Here is a 19,986-nt window from a genome sequence, read left to right on the forward strand (position 1 = left end):
TTAGGTTTTGCTTCTCCAAAGTGAGGATCTGTTCTGGCCTCTCGAGGATTCTTAGGAATCTATTTTGGGCTGAAATTTTCTGTGTACAATCAGTTTAAGATTTAAACAGGTACTTTAACTCTTCTTTTAGTTTTTTTCTGGAAAGTCTTGCTTGTGGAAAACAATATTTGTCAAATTTGCAATAGCAAATGTTTGAAGTACACTGCATAGAGTACAGATTGGAGAGAGGTTGAAAATGACTTGCACAATATAAACGGCTGAATGGAAGTGGGGCTCCAGAATTAGAGTTTGGTGCAGAGTTGAAATTCCAGTTAAGCTTGCACTAACAATAGGATGTAACATTATCGTGAGGTACCAATTGTTCTTAGTACCTTGTGCAAGAAATCTGGTACTCTGTCAAGTGATACTGTTGGTGGGGCTATTGTTCACCAATTATCACCTAGTGAATTGTTTTGCTTTTAAACCTTCCAGCCACATGATTTTTTTATTTTAAGTCTTCAGCTCAAACTTTCATGAGATTCTTCTAGAAAGTTATCTGTTTCCTCGGGGATTTAGGGATGGCATTTTATTGGCTTCAAGTTTAAGTTTGCTTTGCAGATCATGGACATTTGGTGCTAGACAAGTCCTTTTTTTCAAAGGTATCCTTTTGATGGTTCTAATAACTCCAAAGATATGTAATTTCCAACTTAGATTTGTTTTTCCTTTGAAGTTTTTAAAATTTCAAGCTTGCAATTATTACAAAATCTAGTCGTCTCTTGATATCTTGATGCTGGTCAATGTTGCTTTCAACACTATTTGATTTGGTTTTGTTCCTCAGGGGCTTTAAGTATGAAAAAATTAACTCGTTTTTCTGTTGCAGATGTTGAGAGAGTTGAAAAGGTTGACTTAGCTCCAAAAGCAAAAGTTATGATAAGAGGAAAAACTAAGTGGGACAAAGATTCTCATATTCTTACTATATTTGTACAGTATTTAGTCATGCATGATTGAATTTTTTTCTTGCTGGACCTCTTGATTAGCCACCACCCCGAGGCCAGTGATAACAAATACCTGGTGATCCTCCCACTTGCAGAGCCACTAAAACTTTGGAGGCCATTTCCAGTGGAGATCGATGGGTAACTCTATTGTCCAAATCCATATGGGCCCTGATGATTAATTGACACTTGATCTGATTAGTCACTATCTAGTCACCAAATCCACCTGCCTCTATTAGCATCTCTTAGTTAACCTGGAATGTCTTTCAAACATGTGCATTCTAGCTAGAATCCTGTAGCCATTATTCCATACCCAATGATGTGTGGTCCAAGCTTCATTTTAGCACTTCGGTCATGAAAATCTTTGTTTAACTCCTGCTGTGGATGCTTAATCTAAGCCATTCATTCAAGGGTCACATATCGATTTTTATCACTGGGATGCCCCCATGTCAAAGTCAGTTGACTTTTAGTGGTTTCACTAAACTGTTGGGACTTAGTGTTTTTACTCAATTTAAAACTACATTTTTCTATCAGCTTGCTTTGAGCTGCCTGTACGATGGCTTGATTAAGAACATCCGTTAAACGTTTGATTCAATGGGTAAGTATATTGGCTTGATTAAGAACATCCGTTAAATGTTTGATTCAATGGGTAAGTATTTGAGTTGCCTAAAGCATAGGTGCTTGGGCTTGTGAGGTTTACTGGTTAGCTAAAAAACTTTTCTTAATAACCTTATATCTGATCCAGCTGGTGGAGGTTCTTATAAATGATCAGTGGCTGAAAATTTTAATGTTTGACGAACGGTAGAAAAGAAACTTTGTAATCTGATTGCATGGAGTTCAAGGTCCATAAAGTACGATCCCTGTCGGACAGGGTATTTGATTGCATGCTACTGGCTAGAGTTATGAGAATGTAGCTTATTAATTCATGGTGTTCTTTTTCATGAGAAATTACACACTCCAAATAGCAGGGTATGCCTGTCTGAGATGAAGCAGTTACAGAGTCTGAAGCTTTTGGATTTTTTGTCTTCTTTTCCTTGTTTCCCTCTCTTGTTTCCTGTGTTTCTCGGATTTTTCATTTTTCTTGAACTGCCGTGTCCAACACTCATGTCCAGCATATGGATCTGGGATATGAACTCTAGGATCCTCCAAATACATGAAAAAGACGAGATATACGCATATTCAACATTCATATTGAGTCCGAGTAACAATGCTTGTTTTTGGTTTTTTTCCCTGTCTGTTTTTGTTTGGGGTCAATCTATTATTTAGGGTTTGAACTTGGCAAATGTACCTATAGTAGGACTTAAACTTTTTTTTGTCTAAGTTGATTCTTAAACATGACAATAGTTCCTACATTAGAGTCTGATTTTTTTTTTGTCAAATTATTCGTTGGACTTGACAATTATTCTCACATTGAGATTTAAATTTTTTTTGTCCAAGTTAATCATTGATATTTCCTCGAAAAAAGTTGGACAAAAAAATTCAGGTTCCAATGTGAAAATAATTATTTAATTCAAGCTTTAATGTGAAAATAATTGTCAAAATTAGAATTAAATTTGACAAAAATAAAAAAAGTTCAGGCCCAAAAAAATGGATTAACCCTTTTGTTTGCTGGCCTTCCATGGCCCTTTCTCGGCTGAAAGCCTTTTCTCCCTCGGCTGTTTGTGGCACCGATTTGTTAAAACACTTGCCAAGTAACAGGAATGATACGGTAATTGGCAAGCCTCAATTTGTGTAGATGTATTATGTTTATAGTATTTTCTTACGTCATAAATATTATATATTTTCATATATTCATAATTTTTGTAATATAAATTCCAGTATAGTTTGTATATTACTACTACATTCATGTTATTATTTCAAATCTTCAGGCAGGTTTATTGCTGTACATTGAAATAGTCTGTGATTTGTGAAGTTGAAAATTCGTTAATAGTAAACCGCTTCCCAAACGGAAATTCAAAGTTCCCTGCAACTTGTTCAAATCTTTGCATTATCTAGTCAGGCACCACTTTGTTTATCTTATATTTATGTTGGTTTTCTTTTGGGTTAGAATTAAGTTAATCGGGGATTTCCTTATGAATAATAGAATCAGCAATCACCATCATCAGGAATTCAGGATGACTTCATCCTTTGTGGGATGAAACATGCCATTGTATTTCTAAAGAGCTTTTCAGATTCTGATTTCTGCAAATTACATAGTAGAGAGCATAAAACTTTGCTTGGGCTTGGCTCCCCTCCCTTCCCCTGGGGACTTTCTTACATAATTAGATACACTACAGAAAAAAGTCATAAAGAGGGAGAGAGGCTGGTAGCCCATCTATTTAAGAACCACCACCCAACACCATCACCATACCCTTCCATTATTATGATTATCAATATCTCTCTCCCCCTATGAAAAATCAACAGTCCCTCAAATACCCAGTTTTCCCCTTGTGGCAATTTTCTTACATCACCACATTTTCCTGACCATCTCCCATCTCCTCTATTGTGCCTTGGAAAGCTGCCTAATTCAATGGATTTTTTTTTCTACTTTAAGAAAAATATAAAGTTACTACCAGAAGCGCTAATAATAAGAAGAAGAAGAAGAAGAATAATTTGTTTGACCTTTCCAAGGTGGGGAGGTTGAATTAAAAATAAAATCCAGGATGTCACATCTTCAGATCTTATCCTTGATGATTTCTCATCTGGTTCATATCTCGGGAGAAGGTAATATCCTGTTACAATCACACCACCAAAATCTAACAATTATAATCACGCCAAACATGTTTTCTCTTTTTATGCCCAAATTAAGAAATCATATATAGGAGATTTCATTGTAATCACACCAATGCTTTAATGGACCAGTTGTATTTTTCTTTTGCAAAAGTCACTGTTCTTTAGAATATGTGCCTAACTATTATGACCTGCCTTATTGACCAATTTTAGGGATGACCACAAAATCCATTCAGTTTATCCAAAATCGATTCTTTTCTTAATTTGCAAGATCTGACCTTAATGATCAAAACATAATTTTTCGATTATCAATTGGTCAAGGTTTAAATCGAATCAATGGCATTGATCTTTCTAACACATATTTGCCAATCAATTATTTGGAGGGCATGACCATCCATTCCAACCAAAAAACAGTTTGACTTGGAATTTAACTAACAATCTGCCTTATGTGGACTCTATTCACTTCCAATTCCATCATTGCTACTTGGAATTTTAAAACTTGTACATATTATTCTACTTTTTTTTTCTATTTTTTGAATTAAATTCTATGGTTAATATCTAACCAAAATTTGCTACTAACTGTATTATTCAATTTCTTGCTTTCCAAACTAAAATAGTATAAACCGACCAAACTATTCGGCTACATCTTTATCTTTAGCTTGCTACTTAAAATATTGTTTTTTATATATATTTAAATTTTAATTAAAGTTGCAGATTAAATATATTTTTCCCTAAAATAACAACTTCAAATATTTAATTGATATTTTTATAAATCTGTGGATACTGGTCCGTAAAATAAATTTGTAGAATTAAAGGAAACCATGGTACAACGTAATCATACTGTAAATGCAATTAGGCCACGTGCCAAGTGGTAAGCACAACTTACTAATTAAATGGCAATCGCAGCCTAATTGCAGTATATTTATTCCTTCATTAATTAACTTTATAAGTTTATGATGATAATGAGGATGCATGGCTTACCATGTAGTTTGAAGTGTATGACAGCTGAGAGTTATAAAACTGGTGGGTGGTTGGGCCCTGCTGGCTTGACACCGACACCGACGAGCTATTTTCAGGCGTGGATGGCTCCGACCCATCGAGCTGGCACTCTAGGTTCACCCCAAACAGGCGCACCAGCCTTCTTGGGTTCCCGGCTGCTATACCTTCATTTTCAACAATACTTCCTAGAAGTGCAAAAATATATAAAAATGCTATTCACACAATTATTTCCTTCTAATTTTGTTGCTAAATTTAAGATTTTCTCAATATATGTGTGTGTGTGTGTGTGTGTGTACCTGCATGAAGGCAGCCAGGGCGGTATGGCAGATTAGCAGCATGACCTTGAATGTGCCCAAGATAAGGATGCCCATGATAAAGTCCCCTAGTATCGCCACCGCCTCCACAGGATGTATTATTTCCCATAAGGGTGTTGCCGGCATCAGCCGGTGCTGACGGTGCACCGCGCCTCCTGCACCCTATAAAGAACCTATCACCATCTGAACGGTGTCGCAGGAATAAAATAATGTCGCCAGCATCAAGTTGCTTCTCTTTGACGTATTTGCTCCACCCTTTTGTCAACACGTAGCTTTGGCTGCTGTTCCAATACGAGTAACGGAAACGCCAAAACTTGCCGGACTCGTCTTCGAAACTGAGCAACAAGCCTTTGTCGACGGAGTCAGCGGCGAGCGGGAAATATTTCTCGGCGTGTTGTTTGGGAATAACAAGCCTGTTGAGCTTGCCAACATCACTGGGGGTTAAGGGTTTTTCAAACATGGGTTCCATTCCATGGTCAGGATGGCTTTGGTTAGGGTTTATCTCAGACTCAGAGTGGTCTTCATGTTGGTTGAAGTTGAAGCTGAGGGAAGGGTGGTTTGAAGAGAAGAACATGGATAGTTGGAGGAGGAGTTTTAGCGGAGAAGGAGTTGCAAGGAGAAGAGTTTTCAAGAGGAATTGAATGAAAGGCTGCTAATGAAAGAACACAGTCTGATTATCTTTTCTTCTTGTTTGAGTTGGTGGTAGTTTTGGGAGAGGGAAGAAAGGGGGGATGGAGGAGTGGGCAGAAAGAGTCGTAATGAGTATGGGGTTTGATGTGGAAACTATTTGATGCAGCTAAAAAGACAAGACATTCAGAGATATAACAAACATTGAGATTTTTTTTCTTTAAGAAAAAAAAGGACTTCTTTTTTGAGGTAAGGGGAAATTGTAACTTTAGAAGTACAAGACTACTTTTTAAGGTTTTGCGTGAGGAATTTTCAATCATTAATTCATTATTTATGCGTAACTTGACATTTTCTTTCAAGTTTTTTTTCAACTCTTACTACTTGCCATTAATTACTAGTTCAGGTCTTGAATGATATGTTATTTTTTGGATATGGAAAAAGAGATAAACCAAACAAATAGGGGGTGTCAGTCAGATTTTACTTCACTTTTATTCATCATTCCATATAAGCAATGAAGTAATCTCACCCTAGAATATGCTATTTAGATTCAGAATTAAAATAAATTATTGAATGGAAAATGAAAATCGTTTATTTGGAGCAGTTTTCTGAAACACACATATGTCCGATCCTATGACAGGGACATACACACTTTATATACTGATAAGAATTGCTGAATTAGACAGAACATGTATGGGGGTGAAATCTTTAGAAAACAAAAAGAGAGATTCTAATTACAGGCTGAATAATAATAATAAAATTTGTGGGATCATGTTATTAGGGTGGCAAGCAAATCAGAAGGGCAGGGGCAGTAGTGACGCAATATGGGCGGCATCCTACGGCAGCAGGTGGAGGAGTAGAGGTTTGGTAAATCAGGAGAGGATGTTTGATGTTTTTGCGTTGCCTGTAATATATATATATATAAGAAAGGGGATATTGTATCATTTCAAACAGTGCAAAATCTCATACTTCATTGTAAAGTGTAAACCTGACAGAGAAGACCATGCTTGTTAGGTTTATATTCAGTCACTGAATATTTTAGTAAAAGTCAGTGAAAGCAAGTTTTGTTTTTGTTTTAAAACATAAAATAAAATAAAGTACTGAAAAGGATTAAGGACAATCTCTCAGTCTCAGTCGTGTTTCCATTCCTCTACTCCCGTTTCCTTTTCCTCCCATCATGGGTTTCTTTCACTCTTTAATTCATTCTGTTGGTTGTGATAAAACAATTACCCTTCCTTCCTAAAAGTTTAAATTAAGGAGAATTATAATATTTAAGCTTCAGCATTGATTGTCTTTTTTTGTGAGCTTGAGACAAAACCCACCTCAAATTTCCAGGTAGATTCAGACACCCTTTTCCATCCCCAAAAAGGACTGGACTGGTTGTTATAACTTAAATACATGTTGTTTTGTTATGCTATGCTATGCTCTCATCCTAATACATCCACCATATGTTTATGTCATCTTATATAACTATTCACTCTCTACTTAATGCAATCATCAGATAGGGTTTTAGAATATTATATGTGAGCCCCAGCTTTTGCCTCAAATTTCAATGAAGTTTGTAAACCAAAGCCTCAAACTTTGTGCAAATAATATGTTGTTTGGGCAAGGACAGGATGTGTGTTCCTAGACTTTTTCATAAAAGTAATTCAAACCAGGTTTTGTTTTTGAAGGAATCTGGCACATGCTACGGAACCAACACCCGCTTTTACACAACCTATCCATCGACATCTTCCTCGCAAAACTCCAACCCTCTCTTTCTGCCTTGAATTATTAGTATAGAGTTTTTTTTTTTTTCCCTTCTTCTTCTCTAAAGAGTAAGACCTCTATCTTCTCCAAGCAGCTAATCAGAGGCTTTTTAATCATATCATATACATCATACATGTGAATGGCAAGGGTAATAGGACATAAGACAAGACAATTTACATCATATCTTCAGTTACACAGTATTAATTTTTTACTTTAATTTATATTTTTCCTTAAATGTGTTTTTACATTTCAAATTATCTGCTAAAATATATTTGATTTCAGAATTTTTAAACATTAATTTTTTTTAAAAAAAATCTGAGTCTTCTTTGGCATGATAATTTTAAGTACTTGAAATCTGCAAAAGCGATGCTATAGTGACTCCAAACAATTAAAACAGAAAACACTATCTATTTGCTTACCTTATAATATAATGTCGTTTATTTATAGAAATAAAATTTAAATACTTTTTGAAACTTAAAAGACCTAAAGATTATTGATAACGATTGTTGGATACTATAACACAGCATCCCTTAAAATAAGAGCTAGTCATTATTCTTTCTAAGGAAAATTAAAGCTAGTCAATTTGTGGGGGAAATTTGTTTTTTTTTTTTCTTTTGGGAGGGGAGGGGGTTGGAGGAACAGTTTGGTTTGGATTCTCAGATAGAGCAAATTATAGAATAAAAAATAAAAATGGTACAAACGTAATTCTTTTGGTCTAACCTTGCTTTATATATAAAGTTTCAATAATTCAAATGTAAGAGGGACTCTATACAAACCTAACATCAACAACTTATATTTAAGATTCAGAGATTTTATTATATTTTTGCTTTTCATTTATTAATTTGTGCAAGTTATATTTATCAAATAATTTAATCAAAATGAGAAAAAATGCATATTTCAATATATATATAAAAACATATAATGAAAAATGAAAAAAAAAAGTCAAATTTTACAACCACATTTTGATGAGCATCACACTTCATAGATAAAGTGTGATTAAAAGTTTATCTCTATGCACAAAATAATGTTAGAAATCTTTTGAATTTCTATCTTGACTTAAATAGAGTAGTAAATTAAAATTTTTGTTAAATACTATTTTGATAGAGTTCAAAACCTATATTTTTATTTTTTATTCCGAACATTTCAACTTCTCAAAATTTAAAAAAATATATATTTGAATCATATTTGAATGAGAAATTGTGAGATGAAAATAGGGAGGGGCATTAAAATATGGTTGAAATGAACACTTACGGACGAAGCCGATAAGTTGGACTGGGAGGGTTTAGATAGGGTGAACATTTACAGGAAAACTTGATTTATTTATTTTGTTTTTGTTTGGACTTAAAATCTTCAAATTGTATCCACACATGGAGATTTGTGAATAAAACAAAATTAGAAATAACATGTTGGGTTTCCCATTGGCTAGACGGTGTAATTGGGGCAGGCTTTGTGGTTGGATTGCTTACGCTTGCCAGTAAGTTATCCATTATTTACTTCTATAAAGACAATCGTGCTTGTAATGTTTAATAGGTATCGTGTGGAAGGTGTAAGCAGTGAACCCATGAAGTGCAGTTTAACTTGGAACATGGGGAAATCTCTAAAATAGTAAATGGCAAATAATTCATCATTTAGTTTATTGAATAGATTTTCTCGAAAAAAGAAACAAAAAATAAATAACAATTTCCCGAGGCATTGCCAAATTGCCTATGTCTAACTGTCCAAGGAAAAGATTGAAAAAGGAAGGGAAACATCTCATTTACAGCCAAAATATATCAAAAAACAGAGAGACAATAAAATAAAAAACCAAGTATGTAGAACAAGCCACGTCTCCTCTTTCTATTTATTTATTTTGGTTGTTCTAAGCCTGCTGGAAATTAATGGTTGATGAAATCAATTTCACATTCATCAAAAGGCGTGTATATAATATTTATATAAGCCCCAGCACAGCAGCGTATCACATGAGTCATGACCTTGACCTGGATCAGTTTCGGTCCCACCGTAGTGCCCGCTGCTTGCTGGGGTAGATTGCAAAGTGGGTTAGGGTAAAAAAAGAAAATGAGACGTGGCATGACTGGTCTAGGATTCCAACAGGGAGTGAAGTGAAAATGGGGGTGTTTGGGACCAGATATTCGGTGGTTGAGTTGAGTTGAGGGTGTAAGGTAAAAGAATATATTTTATGTTATAGGACAGGGCATGGTCCTTGGGGGACCTATGCCCTGGTTTCCAAAAGACTTATTCCATTTGACATTGGCCCTTCCAGGGCAGGCTTTATGTGTCTGAGGTTTCAACATTTTGTCACGTTTCCCCTTCCCTTGCAGCTTTTAACCAAACCTAACTCAATCCCTTTATCTTAGCCAAACAACCATTTGAGTCCAATTTTGTTGAAAAAGTCTCATAACCTACTCATCAACATATTTTTTGGTCGGTGAACCTGATTGTTTTCATACAATAGCCCTCCCATGGGTTTTTTCACTTTTATATGGCTTTCTTGACCATTGCTTTTTTAAAGCGTTTTTAATGTCAAAACTATCTCTCACACCCATAAAAAAAAACTAAATACTGACATTTTAAAGGTAAAAATACTTTAAAAGTTAATTTTAGACTCAAATGCCATTAGTTTATAGTTTTTAGTTTGAGAAATCATTTTTAAAATTAAAATAACTAAAAATAATGTTGATGAAAAGGATAATTACGAACTTTAAAAGATTAGTTTCCATCTACCTTAAAAATGGATATAGAATATACTTTAGTTATACAATAAAGTGAAGTTTTTTTATACAAAATTAGGGGCGGGGATGGGGAACACAGTTTAAACTCGTACCAAGCAAATATTTGACAAAAATTTTAATTATAACTCTATACAAGTCAAGACAAGAAAAAAAAGTGAAATTTTTAACTTTAATTTATCATAGAATGTACTTTTGTAATATCTATATTAAGTATATATATATATATTATATTTTTGAACTTATAGTAATTATATTTTAATATCTAAAATATAAATTATATATATTCAAATTAAAATTTACAAATAATTTATATTAATTGCAGTTAATATAACATAATATATTTGACATTGTAATTCTTATTGGATAATAATATTATGCATTTACAATCATGGGATGAGTAGTAAACATCATCTTGAGGTTAAATTAAATATGTATAAATTCGTCACCAACCAATGAGAAATAATTTGAACCTTCATTTGTTCCTAAATTGTGGTACACAAAAAATTTGACCATCAGTCGGTTTATTTGTTTAGGCCCGTTCGAAAAGTAGGAGAGTTTGGACAAAAATATAAGCCGAACAATGAGTTTAAAAAAAAAAATAATGTTCATTTTCTAAATGAATGTGGCCTCAAGTAAGAATTTTTGTCCCAAGCCTAGCCCAATTTTGCTTAAATTTTGTGGCCTCAAGTAAGAATTTTTGTCCCAAGCCTAGCCCAATTTTGCTTAATTTTTTTTCACAGTTATGTGTTGTCATTTTGATATTGTTTTACTGCCATTTTGCTATTATATTACTACTATTTTGTTGTTATTATTTAGATATTGTATAGCTTTTATTTTATTATTAATTTTGCTACTATTTTAGAGGTATTTGCTTGTTAAGATGCAACTATTTTAATGTTATTTAAGTATAAAAGACTTTTTTAATGTATTTTCAATTATTTTAAACATTTATTTTAATGTTTTTAGTGTATTTGATGTATTGTATTTTTTAAATTTGTTTTTATATAAAAAATAACATAAAAATTTTAATACGGGCATGGGTTTAACATTTTTTATCTGGATCAAGCTTGGAAAAAAGTTTTAAGTCCATTTTCTGGGTCGAACTAGTCCAAAAAAATGGACTTAAAATTTATCATTGGCCCTGCCTAAACCTGACTCATGGTCAAATCAATGCGCAACCAATCTCAATGACTTTAGACTATTTAACCAACATTGTGTTTCAACTACTTTGATCTCGATACTTGTTAATGGTTCTCCCACAAAGTACTTTGAGGTTGTCCATTGTCCCTTTTGTTTTTCAACATTGTTGAGGCACTCAACATTTTGTTTATGTAGGGCTATCTCCATTAGGTTATTCAAAGGGGTTCCTATCAGCCAACAAAGCTTAATAATCTCGCAACTACAGTATGTTGACAATCTGATCCTTTTTGTGGTGCAAGTGAGATGCAAATGCTCAACATTAGGAGGGTGCTTCGCTGCTTTGAAGTCATTTCAAGTCTGAAACTCAACTTCAACAAATCCAAGATCTACGGTATTATTGTCCAAGGTACAATGTTGAAGAGATAACTTCAGCCATTGGGTGTAAGTTGGGGGTACTTCCATCCAATTGCCTTGAAATTCTGACTCACTGCTCTCAAAATATATTGAAACATTGAAACACGAATATTTCTCAAGCACAACAGAGTCAAATTATAGGACTTTTTCTTTTCTTTTTCTTTTTTGCCATTAATCCTGAATTATAGTACTCCACAATTACTTATGACTAATGGTCGAATGATAAAAAAAATCTTAAATATTGGTCATCAAATTATAACATTTTTTAATTAAGTGTTCAAAATAAAAATTTACTTATAATCGAATGATTAATGGTGTGATTTACTTTTTTTTATCAGAGCCAAGGATTATATACCCTTAGCAATGATCTTGATGTGTCATATTGTTGGAAAAACCGATTTAGAAAACATTATCATTAGGCATAGCAAAGGTTCTAATTTTTCTTTGAACCTGAGTCATTGTGTTATTTATAGCAATAAATTTTGTTACAAGCCCAATTTGCCCAACCCAACCCAATTTCAACCTATCCTAACCCAATTACATCAGCCCAAAACCACCCAAACAACTAAAATCAAACCCAAACTAATGGCCCAAAATTAAAAAAACCCTAGCAACCCAAAAGTGTAATAGCCTAAATTTTTAGTGGTGTCGGAACAGTGATTTGAGATCACTAAATTCGAAAAATGAGTAGAAAAATATTAATAATTTAGTGAATATAAGTTAAATGTGAAGTTAGGAAAATTTTTGAAATAACGAATAGTGTACTAGAAATAAATATATAAAAAAATTAGAATCGAAAATGAGGTATCGAGAGTTTGAAAATTTTAAAACGAGCCATAAATATTTTTATAAATATTTATGGAGTGTTAATAAGTTAGTATTAAAGTTTCGTCAAGAAATTTTAAAGTTCCGATAGTTAATAGAATAAAAAGGACTAAATTGTAACAAATGTAAAATTATGAGGAATAATTAAATAGCTTAAATGATAAAAGAAAGAGGGTTTAAAAGGAAAATACACCCAAGGTCTATTTGGGCTGGACGGCAAGGGGCTTGAAATCAGCAGGAAAATTGATGAATTAAGGGCAAATTTGGAATATTGCAAAATTTACTTAATAAAGCTAGGACTAAAGTGGAATTATCTAGATTTCTCTTTATTTTTCTGCATTCTCATCAACAAAAATACCATAGAAGGGTTTTCTTAAGCTGGTTTTTCATATTTTTACTGCAAGTAAGTTCAATTCTTGATTATTTCTTGAATTTTTTGTGTTTTTATGACTTTTACAACTAGGTCCGCTTGTTGAATTCATTAGTTTTTGATTCTATGAATATGTTCTGGAAGTATATGATGATTTAGCATGGAATTAGAGCTTTAAATTGTTTATATGCTGATTTTATTGAAAGAATTGAATGGAAAGTAAATGTTTGGGAGCTAATGGTGAAAGAGTTGAAGTTAAGGTTTTATGTGGAAATTCTGAATTTTAATAGTTTTGAAATAACTTATAATGTCTAGGTAAAGTATTAATTGAGAAAAATCAGCTCAATTGAGAGGCTAATTGAGTAGGGACGAAATTGTTATTTATTAAAAGTTTAGGGGAAAAATGGTAATAAACAGCTTGCACTAAAACAATTTTGGACAGAAGCAGTAGACTAACTTTAAAAAATCACCATAAATTGTAGAAATCGAATTAGAAGATGAAAAAAAATATGAAATTAAATCTTATTAAGTCTAGTTTCTCATAGAAGAAACGATGTAAGCAAAGGATTTGTAAATCATGAGATATAATGAATTTTGTGAGATAAGGTCAGAATGAATTCGGGTTCCCCTGTTCTGACTTTGAAAAATCATAAAAAATTGAATAAAAATAATTATGGGCTTAAATTTATATGTCTATAATCTTGAATGAGTTTATTTTCAAGAGAAATAAATTAGAACATCATCCTAATTCCGTACAAGGAGATAATTAATTTTTAGTGAAGAAGGGTTGGAACTATCAAACAGCAGAACAGGGGTGACTTTAAAGAATAAACTGTACTTATTGGCTAAACCAAAAATTCTGAACATTTTATGATAAGAAGATATGTGAGTCTAGTTTTAGGGAAAATTAGCGGATCCTAATTTGGAGTTCTGTAGCTCAAGATAAAAATAATTTAGTGACTATGACACAGATGGACAACATTGAATATACATAGGTAAATAATGAAATTGCAGATAATGTTACTTATAAGCGGGTTATAAATATTAAGGATGTGAAATAGAATGAATGTGAAGTCAATACTGATAAGTGAAAAATTTTATATTATAGATCAAGAAATCGAGGATAAACGAGGAAAAGAGAAAATTTCGGAATAGTTCCAAAAATCTCTACAACTACTGCAAATTGTTCCGGGTAAGTTCGTACGGTTAAATTATTAAATTTCAATGTTATTTTATGATTGGTGATTAATATTTATGTATGTTAATTGTTGAAAATAATTAAATCATGTACAAAAGTTACGAAATTGAACTGAGTATTTCGGAGGAACGGAACGCAGGAAATGAGTATGATCGTTCAGTGAAAAAGATGAATTGACGGTAAATTACCCAAGTAAACTGAGATTCAGCATTTGTTGAGAACTCTCGTGTTTGCTTTCTGTTTAGCTCTTATGAGCTTTCGAGTTTCAGTTAACCCTTTTAGGGTTTCAGTTCAGCTCTGGTGAGCTTCAGTTAGCCTTCGGGCTTCCGTTTAGCACTTATGTGCTTCTGTTAGCCTTCGGGCTTCCGTTTAGCACTTATGTGCTTCAGTTAGATTTCTGGCTTCAGATCACGATATACTCAAATCCGTAAGTCGTTCCTTAAATTGACAAGTTAGTAAGTCGTAATTGTAACGTGTGAAAAAAGAAATATAAATAATGTTATCATTATTTTTTAGCTCATTTAAGTAAATTATTTTTAAAATGAGATTATGACTTACAGGATGAAAGTAACTTACTGGAAATGTCCATATGATTTGAATTTTGGAAACTAATATTGGTAAGGTTTATGGTTTAAGCCGACGAACTTACTAAGCTATAGTTAGCTTACTTGTAATGTTTATTGCTCTTTGTAGATTAATGGAAGGGTCAGAAGATCGGATCATCACGCTCAAGTCACACTATCTCGATTTTCCGTAGATTTTCCTATAAATACTTTAAATGGTTTATCTGGCATGTATAGGAGCTTATGTGATTATGTTTTGTATCAACTCATGAATATATTAGTTAAGTTAATATAAGTTGATATATGATATGAATGGAAATTAATTAAGATGTTTAAATACTACTTGAAAGTATGAATGGATATAATGTTAGATAAAATAAGGATTAGTGATATTGTTATGAGACGAATGTGATTTGGATGAAGATTGTATTTGTTGAGTTGTTGTTGTGTTGAGTTAGTTGCAAATTTGAAATTTGCAGGGAAGGTTAGATGTTTCTAAAGGGGTTATATTGAATTTTTTTTTTAAAAAAAATAATTATTATTATATTACGAAAAAAAAATTCGGAGTACTTGAATAAGTCCCTATTCATTTATAATACGTGATTTAGGCCTCGAGGGTTCATAAAAGAGACTTAATGATTTAATTTTAATATATTTGTTGTTTATTCATGAATTATTTGTAAATTAACCAATATGTTCGGTAACGCTTTGTAACCCTATTCTGACGACGGTTTGGGATTAGGGGGTGTTACAAAAAGCCCAACACCTAAACTAAACACAAAGAACCCTAGCCCCCTAACACCTAGGTGCGCCGCACCTAGGTCTGCCACCACCAACCACTGCCACCTGCTCCACCTCTACTTGCACTGCAACAAAGGGAGAAAAGACAGTAAATAATAAACAAAAAAAGAAGCATGTAAAATGGCTTTAAAAAGCTAAGCCAAGAACGTTTTGTAGATTCGGCATTTTTAATAAAAAAAAACACTCTATCTTTATTAAAAAACGAGAGCAAAATAGTGACTTTAACAACATTAAAGCAGGGGGATAGTCTCAAATCAGTGAACCAAACACCAAGAATCAAAATCGAAAAGCCAAAGGTGATTTTTATTTTCATTTCTTTTTACTTTCGAATCTCTTTCGATTTTATATGCATCCATACATAATATAAAGAGGAGAAAGACAAACACCTCAAAACGCAAAAAAAGAGAGGAATTTTTTACCTCCGACACCCTTACACGGCGGTCGCTGGCGGCGGAGACGCGGTGGAGGACAGTGGCGGGCCGCCGGAGCGCTGATCGGGCCATGTGAACCTGCAGAGAAAAAAAAGAGAAAGGAAGTTTTTTTTTAAAAAAAAACAAATTAAAGAATGAAAGTTTAAAAAAAAAATCTGTTTGAAATAGCTGATCAAAACAACGCCGTTTTGGTCAGCACCCTTTAATGCCAAAACGACGTCGTTTTGATGCGACCAGCGCGTTGACCCGACTCACCTCAGGGGATTCGCGTGTTTTCGATAAAGGGGTTATTTCGCATTTGGCCCTTCCGCTTTTTTATAGTTTTATAATTAAATCTTTCGTTATTTTTAATTTCGCCCAAAAATTTTATTTTTATTTCATTTTGGTCCCTCTTGGTGCTGTGCGTTTTGGGAGGATGGGATATTGCCCATTTTGGTCCTCCCTTGTTATCTGCGTGCCCAAATTGGTCCTTTTCTTTGTATTTTATTCCAAATTTGCCCCGAACTTTTAATTTAGGCTCAATTTAGTCCTTTTTTTTGTTATTTTCAATATTTTAATCAAACTAATCAATTTAACCTATTATTATTAATTATTATTTTACTATTATTATCTAATATGTTATCATTATCGCTATTATTACTTTATTATTGTAACTTAATGTATTATTATTATTACTTTTATTATTATTATTATTATTATTATTATTATTATTATTATTATTACGGTTAGCATTATTTTCATTACTATTATATTTTATTGATTATATTACTATATTTGTTATATTATCATTATTATTCTTACTATTGTTATTATTACTACTGTCGAAACCATTTTCAAATCGAGTTTTGGAAAATGGGAATCGATTTTAAAAAACGAAAACGGGAGTCGCCACCAATCTTTTTAGGTGTGATTGGATCACCTTTAAAACATTTTGTTTTAAAATCATTAGTTTTGGTCCACGAAATAAAAGAATGGGTTCGGGAGTCGGTTACGTACGAGGAAGGATTAGCACCCTCGTAACGCCTAAAAATTGGTACCTAATTGATTATCAAATGTCTTTAATGTCGGAAATTTAAAAAATTTTAATATATAATCCTCTTTAAAATACTTTGATTTTAAAAATTTGGGTTCACTCGTATCAAAACATTGACACTAAGTTAACCTTTTGGAAATCCCTATCTCGAAACGACAAATCGCCACATCCAATAAGTTAGGACACAACGCTTTGAAATTCCAAGACAGTTGCTCATATTTTGAAAATCTTAAAACTTAAAAGGGTACTTGACTATTCGAACTCAACGAGAAAAGTTGCAACCCAATAAGTTAGGGCACTACTTTTCTCAAGCTTTCAAATACTAAGCATTGCCTTTTTATTTTTATAAAACTTTTAAATATTGTTTTAAATGACCTTTTAAAGTGACAATTCTATATTACTGAAACATAGATATTCAAATAGCGTATATTATAAAGTATTATAACACTTTATATAAATGCAATCACTATATAGAGGTAAAATATAATAATAAAAATAATAATGCTAAGCAAATAGGAATATACCAAAAGAAAGCATAATAAATGCACTAATTATATACAATATATCATAAATAAAACATTAAATAACATAAAAACACGGTAAATATTAATGTGTAAAATATGTATGAGTAAAAATAGATGACATGCATAGCAAATGGATAAATAGAATCTTCATAAAATATAAAATCCAATAATTTAATGTACACATGAATGGATTAATAAATAAAATGATGCATATAATACAATATATCAATGTACATATATAAAAATATGCATTTGAAAGTAAATTATAAAAGTCTAAGATATTACATAACATATGAAATACATAACATAACAATAATACATTAATGCTAAAGTAAAAACAAATATTGTATAATAATAAAAAACATAAGTTTTAAAATATATGTATAATATAAACAATTGATAAATAGAATGAGCATATAAAAAATGTGATATTTAATAATAAATTTAAAATATAATATATAATAAAAATATATTTATAAGAATAATAATTATATAAAAATATAAAATATATTGGTTTAGAAAATAATGTATAAAATATCAAATATGTAAAATAATTTATATTTATAATGAAATGATTATATAATATATATACATGCATAGAAAATATATATTCGAAAATAAACTATATAAAAGGTTAAATATTATGATATATAAAATACATAATCAAATGTATAAAAGATAGGAAAAATATACATATTTGAAAAATGAAGAAATTAAAATAAAAAGAGTTGAAAAACTAAGATAGACGAAGAATAAAATAAGAACAAACCACAGAGAGTAAGAACGCAAGAGGGAGAGAAATTTGAGTGAATGCTCTTCAAGAATTCTTATTGCTTCCTAAAACTCAAGTGTTTTACAATGAAGGGAGAGGCCTCTATTTATAGTTGAGCTTCCCCAAATCCAACAGTACAAATCAATTACATCAACGGTTAAGATTAAAGGATATCTACAAATTAAATATCCAAGATTACAAAATCATATCTTCTAAGATTGTATATCATATCTAAGATTGCAATCATATTTAAGATTGTATCATATCTAAGATTGCAATCATATCTAAGATTGTATCATATCTAAGATTGCAATCATATTTAAGATTGTATCATATCTAAGATTACATATCATTGAAGATTATATTTCCATATGAGTCAAGCTTGTAGATAGACCTTAAATCTTTTCAAGTAATGGGCCATTCCGATCGGGCCAAATTATATTTGTAATTCTGGACTGAACTTGGACTTCATTTTTTTGGGGGGGGTTTATTATTTTAAATACTGAAATGGGCCGAGCAAAATTGAATGTCTACAACTACTACTATTATTCTTATTAACATATTATTATTATTTTTACTATACTATTATTATTCCCCTTTTTTACTTACTAATATTATTGATATTAACATATATTAATGTATTGTTATTATTATTATTATTATTATTATTATTATTATTATTATTATTATTATGTATATATTAGTATTTATATTATCGTTATTATTACTATTGTTAATATTTTTATTACTATTATTTTTATTCCTTTTATTTATTATCAATATATTATTATTATTGCTATTGTTACTATTATTATTATTATTATTATTATTATTAAAAATTTTAAATTATCGTCACTATCACTTTTTTATTTAACATATTATTGTTATTGCTAATTTTATTATCATTATTACTATCGTATTATTATTACTATTATATTTTCATCTATATAGATTTTCTTAGTACTTATATTTCTTATCTATTTATATTTTCACTATTATATTTTAAGTATTATATCTATATTTATATTTAGGTATTAATATAATTATTTCACTATTGTTATATTTTTCATATCATTTTATTTATTACTATCTTTTTTAATGGTTTCACATAATCCTTATTCATTCACAACTAGTTTTTTTTTTTTTCAAATACCTTTAGCTTATTCATTGTTTCTCTCTTATTTTAACTTATTTGTTTTATTTTGTTCTATTTTTACTTTTATCGTTATCGTTCACACTCGCGTTTATGTTTATTCTGTTATGCCTGTCAATACCGAAATTTATATTTTTTTATGCATTCTTTATCTCATTTTATTACAAATTTATGTTATATTAACCTTTACCCAACCCAAAATTGATTCTTTTATAAAGGCAAAGCTTCATATTTAGAAATTTGAGAAAATTGTGCCCTAACTTACTGGGTTTCGATTTTTCTCGTTTAACCTAAATAAACGGCATATTCTTTTTAAATCGCAACACAAGTTTTGAATAAAATACTTATTCTCGGAGATACGAGGTGTTGTATCCTAACTTACTGGATATGACATCTTGTTACCTCGAGACGAGATTTTTGCAAACAAAGGCAATATTCGGTATTTGGAAGTTCGAGATATCATGCCCTAACTTACTGGGTTTCAATTTTTCTCGTTTACTCTAAATAATCGAATACCCTTTCAAAAAGTTAAAATACACGAATTTTAAGTAAAAGGCAAGCTCATTCTCAAAAGTTCGAGATGTCGTGTCCTAACTTACTGAATGTGACATTTTATCACTTTGAGACGAGAAGGTCTTTAACATTTGAGTGTTTTTTTACAAAAGAG

The 19,986-nt window shown here is 31.4% G+C and overlaps 1 protein-coding gene across 1 annotated transcript; it reads right to left on the reverse strand.

Moving 5' to 3' along the window:
• Window positions 1-3,118: 3,118 nt before the first annotated feature.
• LOC108456014 (B3 domain-containing protein At2g36080-like) lies at window positions 3,119-5,917 on the reverse strand. The gene is made up of 2 exons (XM_053019450.1): window positions 4,662-5,917; window positions 3,119-3,682 (listed from the first exon to the last, which is right to left on the reverse strand). The coding sequence occupies exon 1, from the start codon at window positions 5,565-5,567 to the stop codon at window positions 4,932-4,934; it is 636 nt and encodes a 211-aa protein (XP_052875410.1). The 5' UTR covers window positions 5,568-5,917; the 3' UTR covers window positions 3,119-3,682; window positions 4,662-4,931.
• Between the last annotated feature and the right edge of the window lie 14,069 nt (window positions 5,918-19,986).

Source organism: Gossypium arboreum, chromosome 9 (genome assembly GCF_025698485.1).
Source record: "Gossypium arboreum isolate Shixiya-1 chromosome 9, ASM2569848v2, whole genome shotgun sequence".
NCBI classification, from domain to species: Eukaryota; Viridiplantae; Streptophyta; class Magnoliopsida; order Malvales; family Malvaceae; genus Gossypium; species Gossypium arboreum.